This window comes from Bos taurus, chromosome X, assembly GCF_002263795.3.
Source record: "Bos taurus isolate L1 Dominette 01449 registration number 42190680 breed Hereford chromosome X, ARS-UCD2.0, whole genome shotgun sequence".
Classification (NCBI taxonomy): domain Eukaryota; kingdom Metazoa; phylum Chordata; class Mammalia; order Artiodactyla; family Bovidae; genus Bos; species Bos taurus.
The window spans coordinates 78,097,431-78,110,566 of record NC_037357.1 but is presented as its reverse complement, the minus strand read 5'-3'; the positions used below and the strand labels follow the sequence as shown (position 1 = coordinate 78,110,566).

The window sequence follows — 13,136 nt, the reverse complement described above, 5'->3', positions numbered from 1 at the left end:
AGAGGTGAGTGAGTCAGATTCAGAGTATGCCAAAACCTGGAAGCAGGAGCCAAAACTTCCAGCTTCTGGTTCCAGGGGGCTGAAACAATAAACATGTTCCTCCACTGCACTGCAGTCTACATTTTCTCACATCCACTGCATTTAATAGGGGTGACAGGATAGATATGTCCCTAAAGTTTAAAGGTAGGTAAAAAAAGAGTAATTATATTAAAATTAAGTAATCAGGTATCACACAAACTTTGCTCTGTGAGTTACAACTTTCATGACAAACCAGTAGGAAGAAATATTTTCATTTGAATCAGTTTTCCTAATTGGGCAAATACAATTCTTTCAACTAAAATTTTACTTTACTGGACAGCTGAATTGTCATGAATTTTGAATTTGGAGTCAGAGAACTGGGTTCCCATCATGATTACCAGCTCTATAACCTCAGATAGATGGCCATTCTGTTGTTCAGTTTCCTCATCTGTAAAGTGGGGGTATCTTAAGGAACTTATGTGAAGATTAAATGATAACATACATGAAAATGCTTTGTGGATAACTCTCATTATTATTAATAGTAAAGGATAAAAAACAGGCAACCAAAAATGTAGAAATTTCTGTATCTGGTCACTCACATCTGCCTCTGAGAGGAAGGAGAAAACAGGCTGACTAGACTTCACTCAGAAGTTCTCAACCAACTGTTCACAAGAAGTGAAAAATAGGAGTAATGGAGAGAATACAGGGCACTAACCGAACAAAAAGGACTTAACCACCTCTAACTTCTAGCTGCCTAGTCCCTGTATCCTCTTCCTGACTCTCCAACTGCCACTACTGCTCTCTAGGCTTTGCCACTCAAAGGGTGGTCTATGGACCAGCAGCAGCAGCACCTGGGAGCTTGTTAGAAAAGCAGAATTTCAGCCTCCCATCAGACTTATTGAATCAGAATTTGTACTTTAGGGCTTGCTTCAGCCAGAGAAGGCAATGGCACCCCACTCCAGTACTCTTGCCTGGAAAATCCCATGGACGGAGGAGCATGTCCATGGGGTCGCTAAAAGTCGGACACGACTGAGCAACTTCATTTTCACTTTCCTGCATTAGAGAAGGAAATGGCAAGCCACTCCAGTATTCTTGCGTGGAGAATCCCAGGGACGGGGGAGCCTGGTGGGCTGCCGTCTATGGGGTTACACAAAGTCGGACACAACTGAAGCGACTTAGCAGCAGCAGTAGCTTGCTTCAGCAATACATATACTAAAATTTGAATGACACAGAGAAGATTAGCATTGTCCCTGCCCAAGGATGACACTCAAATTTCTGAAGCATTCTATATTTTTGGATTGGAAGTTTTGGATTAGCAGATGCAAAGTATTATACATACTCTTCCTAGGTGGCTCAGTGGTAAAGAATCTGTCTACCAATGCAGGAGTTACAGAAAATGAGGGTTCAATCCCTAGGTTGGGAAAAATCCCCTGGAGGAGGAAATGGCAACCCACTCCAGTATTCTTGCCTGGGGAATCCCCATGGACAAAGGAGCCTGGTGGGCTACTGTCCATGGGGTCATAAAGAGTCAGACATGACTGAGAAACTAAGCACAGCATATCTGAATCACTTTGCTGCACATCAGAAACTAAATAATATTGTAAATCAACCATAATTCAATAAAATAAAATTTTTAAAAAATCTGTATTTTAACAAGGTGATTCCTATGCACATTCAAGTTGAAAATGAATGACCTAGGCCACAGGGAGGCAGTAGTGGGTTTTTTTTTTGTTGCTGAAAGGAACATGCCCATGAGTCTTTCATGAATTAATATGGTTATGTAGGCTACTATCATTATCAAGCAGTCTCAGCCTTAAAAATTAAATACATATAGCCAAGATCCAAGGAGTCTTGATTCTTCTTCAAGAATACATAGTCACACTCTTAGAGGTGATATCTCTGTTTATTAAAATAAAAATTTTATGGTTTCTTGTACCATGTTTCCCAGCCCTAATTGCTCCCTCTTCTAATACTCTTCCTCTTGTGTATGGTAGTCACTCAGTCATGTCTGACTCTTTGCGACCGCATGGACTGTAGCCCACCAGGCTCCTCTGTCCATGGTATTTTCCAGGCAAGAATACTGGAGTGGCTTGCCATTTCCTTCTCCAGGGGAACTTCCCAACCCAGGGATCAAACCTGGGTCTTCTTTTTTTTTTTTTTTTTTTCACATTGCAGGCAGATTCTTTACCACCTGAGCCACCAGGGAAGCCCCCACTCTTCCTCTTAACAAATCCTTACTAAAAGCCTCCCTACTTAACAAGAAAGACAGTTTTATTTTTCTTTGATTTCTTGCTTGTCTTAAATTAATTTTTTAAATGCTAAATAACTTTAATGAAAGGCAAGTAGTTTCTCTATTTACCGAACATATAGGTTAAAAAATGGTTGAAAAACATTCATAAAGAGGATACTCAATAAATGATTTTGTTAATAATAAGGATAAAACTTACACTACCATTTGGGAGATAAATGAAGCATATCACACTAGCAAGCATAGACAGATGCTCACCTAATTGCCCAGGCAATGTCAGAAATACCCCTACAAGTGTCAGGGTTATATTTACTCTTATCATGACAAACAGCAAGTTCAATTTTTTTTTTTGGTTTGTTTTTAAAGAAGCACTTAGCTCTGTGCTGAATTCCAGCCTTCACTCCAGGAATTTCCTTTGGTTTTGACTGTCTCTAGGCTCATGGCACCCCACTTCAGTACTCTTGCCTGGAAAATCCCATGGATGGAGGAGCCTGGTGGGCTGTAGTCCATGGGGTCACTAAGAGTTGGACACGACTGAGCGACTTCACTTTCATGCATTGGAGAAGGAAATGGCAGCCCACTCCAGTGTTCTTGCCTGGAGAATCCCAGGGACGGGGGAGCCTGGTGGGCTGGGGTCGCGCAGTTGGACACAACTGAAGCGACTTAGCAGCAGCAGGCTCATCATTTAAGTTTGGTGGTGGTAATGGTATGCCTGCTAAGTCACTTCAGTCATGTCCGACTCTGTGCGACCCCATAGACGGCAGCCCACCAGGCTCCCCCATCCCTGGGATTCTCCAGGCAAGAACACTGGAGTGGGTTGCCATTTCCTTCTCCTATGCATGAAAGTGAAAAGTGAAAGTGAAGTCTCTCAGTCGTGTCCAACTCTTAGCGACCCCATGGACTGCAGCCCACCAGGCTCCTCCATCCATGGGATTTTCCAGGCAAGAGTACTGGAGTGGGGTGCCATCGCCTTCTCCAATGGTATGCCTAAAAGTCTTAAATAGAATCCATACTCTCAGACCTGGCTTAGGAAAAAAACAACAACAAGCAAACCAGAACACCTCCCAGCTGATGGTATTTTTTATCAGATAGGTTTTAGTACCCATATGTTCTAACCCCAAAACCCCCACAAAATACCTATCCCTAGGATATTTCCCTCCCAGCAATAAAGCCCTATTTCTTAACTGCTTCAAACACTTTTTTTCGAGTTTTCTTAATTCTTCAAGAGCTTTCATTAGGCTACAGGCCGATTACCAACACTATGTATCACACACACAAAAAAAGAGAAAACTTTAAAAAAAAGTACCATTCTCTCACTAATTAGCCCCACCGGTGAAGCAGGACATTAAGGCTATGAACACTTGCGTTCAGGGTTCTGTTCAAAACACAACTTACCTCATTTGCTTATGCAGTGCATATGCTTCAATCAAGGAATGTACCATACTGGCCTAAAAACATCAGCATAAAAAGGGGATAAAGGCAGAAATGAATGGTCTCTTACATGTTTTAATTCAGAGAAATCCCATCGACTTAATCATCCTGAACAAAGAAACTTTTATCTCCCCTCCCTTCTTTTTAACAGTTTACAAAGCACTTTAGACAATACAGATACATAGTATTTAAATCACTAAGGCGAAAGCCACCAGTCTTTCGGAGGTGATGGAACACTTTTCTCCTTCAGCTGCTTCTCCCCTTTGGGGATCCCTGGCAGTAGAGACACCATCCCCTCCGCGCGATCCCCTCCCCCGCACCTCCACCCCACCCCCACCGGTCCGTTGGACGTCCGTTGGCGCTCTCAGGAAACTCTCAACGGGAACACTTCCTCCATCACCTGGTACAACTGTTCAAATTTCTGCTGAAGATTTCCCCTAGCCCTGTGTCCTCTACGCTTCCTAATGCCCTCACGTTCACTGGCCCCCCACCCCCAAAACTCAAATCACTAAGGCGAAAGCTATTGGGCCTTATGGAGGTGATGGAACACTTCTCCATCAGCTTCTTCGCCCCTTTGGGATCCCTGGCAGTAGAGACACCATCCCCTCCGCGCGATCCCCTCCCCCGCACCTCCACCCCACCCCCACCTGTCCGTTGGACGCCCAACGGCGCTCTTAGGAAACTCTCTAAGGGAACACTGCCTCCATCCCTGGTACAGCTGTTCAAATTTCTGGTGAAGATTTCCCCTAGCCCTGTGTCCTCTACGCTTCCTAATGCCCTCACGTTCACTGGCCCCCCACCCCCAAAACTCAAATCACTAAGGCGAAAGCTATTGGGCCTTATGGAGGTGATGGAACACTTCTCCATCAGCTTCTTCTCCCCTTTGGGGATCCCTGGCAGTAGAGACACCATCCCCTCCGCGCGATCCCCTCCCCGGCACCTCCATCCCACCCCCACCTGTCCGTTGGACGCCCAACGGCGCTCTTAGGAAACTCTCTAAGGGAACACTTCCTCCATCCCTGGTACAGCTGTTCAAATTTCTGCTGATTTTCCCCAGCCCCCTGTGCCCTCTTCGCTTCCTAATGCCCTCTCGTCCACCGGCCCCTTACCCCACCCCCAAAACTCACGGTGATCACCCCAATCTTTCTTACCCGTTTGGGGACTTTGGCCAGGGAGTCGCACACGCTAACATACTCGGGACTGTAAATGTAAACTGGGGGCAGCGACTGCCCAGCGTCCGCCGGTTCCTCCGATTCCTCCATCTTCCACTTACAGCCGTTTCGGAACCACCGTCCGGATCCGGCTTTTTTCGAACTCAGCCTGGGCTCGGGTTCCTGCTCCACCGTTCGGCCGCAGCGGTGCTCCTTGGTCAACATTCCCTCCGAGTCTCGAGATCGCCAGTGACACTGTTCTTGCTCCCCATCCAATTGAAGGCATGCATGGGCCTCCTCAGGCCAGAACCCCTTCATTTAGTGACTACAGTTCAAAAACGGGAGAAATAAAAGTCCAAATAGCTGCCAACTAGGGCAGATATTTTATGGTACAATTTAGCGCAGTCAAAATTAACCATCCTTGTTGCCCTACGGGGCCATTTGAGATGAGGTCAAACCAGCTTCCGAGCATGATGGGAGATGTAGTTTCGAGAGATTTGAGTAGCGGAAGAGCGGGGGCTAATTAGTAAAATAGCCGCGAATTTGAGTTTTAGCACTTAAAAAAAAAAAAAGAAAAAGGAAGAAAACCCCCAAACAGTCTCAGCGTTTTATGTATTGCCTTAATCTGCGAATACACCGACATTAATATCTAAAGACAGACACAATGTGGCCACTAAGATTCCAGGACCACCCAACTGCCTCAGACGGACATTTTTTGTTGCGGGACTAATTAACGGTACCAACGGTACACAGAAAATTCTGTGCGGCAACTTGGTTTACTGCTTTTCATTATTATCTGTCCGTGTCCATGTAAAAGTTAACAATCCCAATAATTTACTCTGGCAAAACTGGTACTACTTTCTCAAGAGGCTGCCTGGTGTTCTGTAAATTGCTTGGTAGATTCCAATCAAGCAATGTCAAATCACTCTTTGAAAATTGATGTGGAGTAAGATACTCTAGGTGACGTTGGAAACTGTAGCTCCTCTTCCTTCCTTCCTTTTGTCTTTGCAGCTATACAAGGGTTAGGGAAATATTTTGTTTAGTGTGAGGGTTCATAAAAACTATTTTATGCTGAAGCAGTTTTAGAATTACCACCAGTATTTCCAGGTTCCTGGGGGTTCCTATTATCTGATGGAAATTAGTCAATGTCCCGGAGAAGGCAACGGCAACCCACTCCAGTACTTTTGCCTGGCAAATCCCATGGCCGGAGGAGCCTGGTAGGCTGCAGTCCATGGGGTCGCTAGGAGTCAGACACGACTGAGCGACTTCACTTTCACTTTTCACTTTCATGCATTGGAGAAGGCAGTGGCAACCCACTCCAGTGTTCTTGCCTGGAGAATCCCAGGGACGGGGGAGCCTGGTGGGCTGCCGTCTCTGGGGTCGCACAGAGTTGGACACGACTGAAGCGACTTAGCAGCAGCAGCAGTCAATGTCCAAGTCCCCAATTCTCATATCAACATGAACTGACATTACTAACACCCCTCAGACAATCCAATATACTTACCTTCTTTGAGGATATTAAACATTTATCAAGTATTGTGATATACACTTGGCTATATTATCTCATTTCATCCTTGCAACAGTCCTATAAAAGAGGTTGTAATACACCATTTTACAAATGCTTAGTTTAGAGAGAGAGAAAATAACTTAAAATTTATACACTTCCAAGTAACTATTCAAAATCACACACTTCACAAGCAGAAAAGCAGGAAATATGGATTTTTTTTCCTCCTGCTATGTATTCTTTAGCTCAAATGTAAGCTCTTATGCTTCTTTTGTATATTCCCATAGAAACTACTTCAAAGTTCTGCAATCATTCTATCATTCATAAAACTTTATCTGATATCAACTAAGTGTACGGTATAGCTGAGGATTCAACCTTCAGGATGAATTACAATCTGATCTCTTGTCTCAGGGATTTGCATTTTTGTAGAGATGAGATAGATACACAAGAAACCATAAGCAGTGCAGAGTCAGATAATGAATGTAGGATGCTTAGGGTATTTAATTAATAAGCATTAAGTACTTAAAAACTGGTGCTTAATAAATGGCAAACTAGGGTTCTTACTCAGTGACATCTGAGAGGCTCCTAGAGAATAGATGGGATTTTACTTGGTGAAGAAGGGAGCCAGGGGAGGGGCAGGCTGACTAGAATAAACAACATATGCAAAAACAAAAAGGAAAACATTTCTAAATTAGTTTAGCTGAAGGGGCTGGCTCATGAAGTGTTTTGAATACCAGGCTAAAGAAAATAAACTTCAGCCTGTGGGAAATAGGGAGACATTTAAACAGAAAACTTAAAATGAAAGATTTCTATAGCAGTAGTATGTAGGGAGGGAGAAGGCAATGGCACCCCACTCCAGTACTCTTGCCTGGAAAATCCCATGGATGGAGGAGCCTGGTGGGCTGCAGTTCATGGGGTCGCTAAGAGTTGGACACGACTGAGAGACTTCACTTTCACCTTTCACTTTCATGCATTGGAGAAGGAAATGGCAACCCACTCCGGTGTTCTTGCCTGGAGAATCCCAGGGACGGGGGAGCATGGCGGGCTGCCGTCTATGGGGTCGCACAGAGTCGGACACGACTGAAGCGACTTAGTAGCAGCAGCAGTATGTAGGGAAGATTAGATATTGATTAGATATCCTACAGGCAGTGGGAGTGCTACAATGGTTCAGATAACAAGTAACAATGCTTTATGTTTTGTTTTGCTTTTTGTTTGGCTGTACCATGTGACATGTGGGCTTTCATTCCCTGACCGGGGCTGAAACCTGTGCCCCCTGCAGTGGAAGGGTGGAGTCCTAACCACTGGACTGCCAGGGAACTCCTACGTAATGATAACCCTTGGGAAGGGTTCATGGAAACAGAGAGAAAGAAATAATGCATAGGGTAGGTTCAACAGGACTTCCTTACTACTAACTATTTGGATATTGGTGTGAGAAGGAGATGGAGGAGAGTCACTGAAAATTCTTAAAAGTGTGTATGAAGAGAATGTCAGTAAATATCAATATAAGGAACAGGGAAATTAGGAGGAGAACTCAGATGCGAGGGCAGGTGCTTAACCCATTTTATTTTCCCTCATACATGAAGTGAGGTGAAGTGGCTCAGTTGTGTCCAACTCTTTGTGACCCCTTGGACTGTAGCCTACTGGGCTCCTCCGTCCATGGGATTTTCCAGGCAAGAATACTGGAGTGGGTTGCCATTTCCTTCTTCAGGGGAACTTCCCAACCCAGGGACTGAACCCAGGTCTTCCGCATTGTAGGCAGATGCTTTACCGCCTGAGCCACAAGGGAAGCCTCTACATAAGAGATAGATAAGTCTCTACACAAGCCTCCCTCATACATAAGAGATAGCTAAAGTCATAATAGTGGCTGAGATAGCCAAGGGAACATGGCTTTCTCCAGTATCTAACTGTCGTATCATCTATCGATGTCTAAATGTCATATCTAACTTAACATTTTCAAACCAAACTCCCGATTTTCCTATCCAAGTTTTTGCCACCCCTTCCCCATTTTCATAGCTCAGTAAAGATACCAACATCTATCCAGCTGCCTAAGTCAGAAACCTGGGAGTTATTTGTATTCCCTCCTTTTCTCTCACTCCTAAGTCCAGTGTATCAATGTCCATTGGCTTTACCTTCAAGACACATCCTAACTATATCCACTTCTCTCCTCTGCGCTGCCACCATCCCAGTCCTGGCACTGTCATCTCTCACTTGGACTTCCTGCAATATCTAACTGGTTTCAACTTCCACTCTTGTTGACTTCCAGTCTATTCTTTGTCTGGATGAGCTTCATAAACATGCAAAGCAGATTATGTTACTTTTTGAAACCTGCCCCACACCATGATGAAAATCTTTGAGCTAAGAAGAAGAGAATAATTTGGGAAATGCTTGTTTGGGGGAGTTAGGAGAGAAAGATGCCAAAAAGGAGACAAAAATGTTGAGTGAGAACTAGTACAGTTTTACAGAAATCAAGGGATGAGAGAGTTACAAGAAGGGAGGCGTAGTAACAATGTCATGTATCACAAAAGGGGGGAAAACCCCTTTTTGCCATTAGGGGTTCACTGGTGCTCTATGAAAAATACATGAGGTAGGGAAGGAAGCCAGATAGCAAGGAGTTAATGAGTGAAGCCAATGCAGTCAAGTGTAGCTTCCTTTTAGAAGAATTTTGATTGTGAAAGGAAGGAATTAGTATTTCAACCTAGGGAGATATCAGAGCCTAGTATATTTTTTTAGGGTAAGAGAGAAATGTACATGTTTACACAGAGAAAGGAGTCTACGGGACTGTAGGAGTTAACTAAAAGGTGAGATCATGACGGATTGGCAGTACAAGAAGGAAATGGAACTTGTCTAGTGCTTTTATGGGTAGGAAGTGGAAGGATGATGGCAGAATGCTGCTGCTGCTGCTGCTGCTGCTAAGTCGCTTCAGTCGTGTCCAACTCTGTGCAACCCCACAGATGGCAGGCAGCTCACCAGGCTCCGCTGTCCCTGGGATTCTCCAGGCAAGAACACTGGAGTGGGTTGCCATTTCCTTCTCCAATGCATGAAAGTGAAAAGTGAAAGGGAAGTCCCTCAGTAAGTGTCTGACTCTTCGTGACCCCATGGACTACAGCCTACCAGGCTCCTCCATCCATGGGATTTTCCAGGCAAGAGTACTGGAGTGGGTTGCCATTGCCTTCTCCCTTGGCAGAATACAGACTGGCTAAGTGAAAATCTAAAATCTGGACTCTATTTGAGGTGAAAATGGATTGTTCCATGTGTTCTTTAAGTTCTAGCAACAGACAGCTGAACACTTCAGCAAGGGGGAGCATTGCTTCTAAACTGGAAACAACATCCTTGTTTGGCATACAATGTTGCAAGATGGAAAAAGATAAATTGTTGCTTGGGGATCTGAAACTGGTAGCATATTCCTGCAGCAAATCCCACAGGGAGGCTACACCCTTATTCATCATTAGGATAGAGCACAAATCATGCCACAGGTTCCAATCTCAACTTTCCACATGCTTAATACTTCTATGATCCTTAAGAAGAAAACCTTTTCCAAAGCACCAGATTTGCAGTCGGAGGACTTGAAGTCAGAGGAAATAGGTTGAATCTTGGTTCCACCGTTAACTTAGTGTGGTGACCCTGGATAAGTTCCTTGACTCCCTTTTCTTAGGCGTTTTTGCTAAAGGTAGTTTTTGAACTAGCAAGGTCATGATAGGCTGTGCCGCTTCTTTTGACGATCTCTGCCTTTACTTGCTGGCAGAAGCAGGGAGAAGGGAAAGCAAATACATTAAGAAGTTACTACCCCTCTAGCCAACCTCTGTGCATTTTATCATATGCCCACTGATACCTCAACTGTACTGAACCAAATGACCCTAGTTTTCACACCATTTCCTCATGTCTTTTCCTTGGAAAGGGTCATTGTTGAGAATGCGAATTCTAGAGTCAGACTGCTTGGGCTTAGATCCCAGTTCTACCACTTCCTGGCTGCTTGATCTTCAACAACTTGCTTATAATGCTCAGTGCTTCAGTTCCATCATATGTAAGATGGGGATGACAACAATTTCTATCTTACATGGTAATTATGAAGGCAGAATAAGATGGTTCATGCCAATAGAGATGCAGACATAGAGAGCAGACTCGTGCACACAGTGGGTGAAGGAGAGTGTAGGGCAAATTGAGAGAATAGCATTGAAACGTATTACATTACCATATGTAAAATAGATACCTAGTGGGAAGTTGCTGTAGAACACAGGGAGCTCAGTCTGGTACTCTGTGACAACCTAGAGGGGTGGGATAGAGGGGGTGGGAAGAAGGTTCAAGTGGGAGGGGAAATATGTATAATTATGGCTGATTCACGTGGTTGTACAGCAGAAACCAATACAACATTGTAAAGCAATTGCTCTCCAATTAAAAAAAAGATGGTCCATGCCAAATGCCTGTATAACAATGTCTGGCATTTGGTAAACACTCAAATATTGATTATTATTTGCTTTAACAGCTATTATGCCAAATATTCCTTAATTTGGGGGAAGTCTCCACCCCACTGTTATCTTTACCCACATACCACTATTGCATGAGAACTATTACTAGTTTGAGACAGGTCTTTGGCTTTTAGGCCTAGCCTTAAGAGAAATCAGACTTCTGCTAAATATAGGGTGACCATACCATCCAACGGAGAAGGCAATGGCACCCCACCCCAGTACTCTTGCCTGGAAAATCCCATGGATGGAGGAGCTTGGTGGGCTGCAGTCCATGGGGTCGCTAAGAGTCGGACACGACTGAGCGACTTCACTTTCACTTTTCACTTACATGCATTGGAGAAGGAAATGGCAACCCACTCCAGTGTTGTTGCCTGGAGAATCCCAGGGACAGGGGAGCCTGGTGGGCTGCCGTCTATGGGGTCGCACAGGGTCGGACACGACTGAAGCGACTTAGCAGCAGCAGCAGCATACCATCCATACTGGGACACTTTTAATGACAGAGAGTGCTATTAATAATTATACCAGGACAACAGGCATAAATGGGGACTGTCCTGAGCAAACCAAGGCCTAAGGCCACTCAAGTTTGACAGGAAATGGATACTAAATATGGAAAAACACTGTATTTATCTCCATTGCATTAGTACAGGTACTAGGTATTTGGTAAGTATAAAAAGGATTTTTTAAGAGTAATAACTTTGACCCATCAGCTGCATAAAATTCTCAGAATGTAGTATTATCTAACTAACCAGGATGGGACTGCAGAGACAGTTCATCCTTGCTGGATAAACCCTCTCTTGTTATACAAAAGGCTAATGAGTAGCAGAAACAAGATTCTGCCAAATATTCATAACATTTAGGAGAGCGAACAGTTTTTAGGTATCTTCTAGTAGTGCAGGCTCATCACCTGCACACAAATGTAATGCTGAGCAAAAATTAGCCTTATTCATTCATCAGAACAGGTTCCCTGATGATATCAATAAGCTAGTTTAAATTTAGTGAGCGTAGTTTAAGTAGCTGTGCATGTGAATAATAAAACTGCATTTCTTTACATATATTACAATATTATATAATTTATAATATGATTTATGTATTAATATTATCCTATTTTGACCCAATTAATGAGCTTTGACTGTAGTGCATACCTAGAGTATGTAAAATAGAGCCATGAAATAAACCCCAATCACAGAAACACATGAGGCTTTGCACATTGGCACCAGACATAATTTAATTGGAAATTCTAATTTTTTATTCTATTTTCAAAATGTAAGTGCTTTAAAAAAAAGTCTAATGTGTTTTTTAGTGTTGCATACTTAAAAATGAACAAAATATGAATCAAGTTTTCTAAACAGTTGCTTTAAAAGTGAAGTAGCTCTGTATGGGAGGCATAGTGATAGATAACCTCATAAACCCAGAGAAATATAGCCATCATGTCAGTTCAGGTAAATGTGTGTGAGAGCTAGTGGTGATGCTCAAATGTGCCACTTCAGATGTACTCCCCATGGCTGGGGTACACTTGCAGCCAGTGAAAAGATAAAGAGTTTCAGTTCAGTTGCTCAGTTGTGTCCGACTCTTTGCGACTCCATGGACTGCAGCACGCCAGGCCTCCTTGTCCATCACTAGCTCCTGGAGTTTACTCAAACTCATGTCCACTGAGTCGGTGATGCCATCCAACCATCTCATCCCTTCTCCCGCTTTCAATGTTTCCCAGCATCAGGGGCTTTTCAAATGAGTTAGTTCTTCCCATCAGGTGGCCAAAGTATTGGAGCTTCAGCTTCAACATCAGTCCTTCCAATGAATATTCAGGACTGATTTCCCTTAGGATGTACTGGTTGGATCTCCTTGCAGTCCAAGGGACTCTCAAGAGTCTTCTCCAACACCACAGTTCAAAAGCATCAATTCTTCGGTGCTCAACTTTCTTTATAGTCCAACTCTCACATCCATACATGCCCACTGGAAAAACCATACCCTTGACTAGACGGACATTTGTTGGCAAAGTAATGTCTCTGCTTTTTAATATGCTGTCTAGGTTGGTCAGAACTTTCCTTCCAAGGAGTAAGCGTCTTTTAATTTCATGGTTGCAGTCACCATCTGCAGTGATTTTGGAGCCCCAAAAAATAAAGTCTGTCACTGTTTCCCCATGTATTTGCCATGAAGTGATGGGACATGATGCCACAATCTTAGTTTTCTGAATGTCGATCTTTAAGCCAACTTTTTCATTCTCCTCTTTCACTTTCATCAAGAGGCTCTTTAGTTCTTCTTCACTTTCTGCCATAAGGGTAGTGTCATCTGCATATCTGAGATTATTGATATTTCTCCCGGCA

At 43.6% G+C, this 13,136-nt stretch overlaps 1 protein-coding gene and 1 non-coding gene across 3 annotated transcripts in view; one reads left to right on the top strand and one right to left on the bottom strand.

The window, feature by feature from the left end:
- Positions 1-5,041, bottom strand: part of HDAC8 (histone deacetylase 8) — a 238,674-nt gene extending 233,633 nt beyond the window's left edge. The window contains exons 1-2 of one of the 2 annotated variants that reach the window (XM_024988193.2): positions 4,849-5,041; positions 3,662-3,714 (exon numbers count right to left, since the gene is read on the bottom strand). In XM_024988193.2, the coding sequence (XP_024843961.2) occupies positions 3,662-3,714; positions 4,849-4,959 (164 nt within the window). In that variant the 5' untranslated portion in view covers positions 4,960-5,041. 2 annotated transcript variants of the gene reach the window in all.
- On the top strand, positions 1,209-1,313 carry LOC112445310 (U6 spliceosomal RNA). Its single transcript, XR_003033667.1, has one exon. It is a non-coding gene; the product is annotated as a U6 spliceosomal RNA (small nuclear RNA).
- Positions 5,042-13,136: the final 8,095 nt, after the last annotated feature.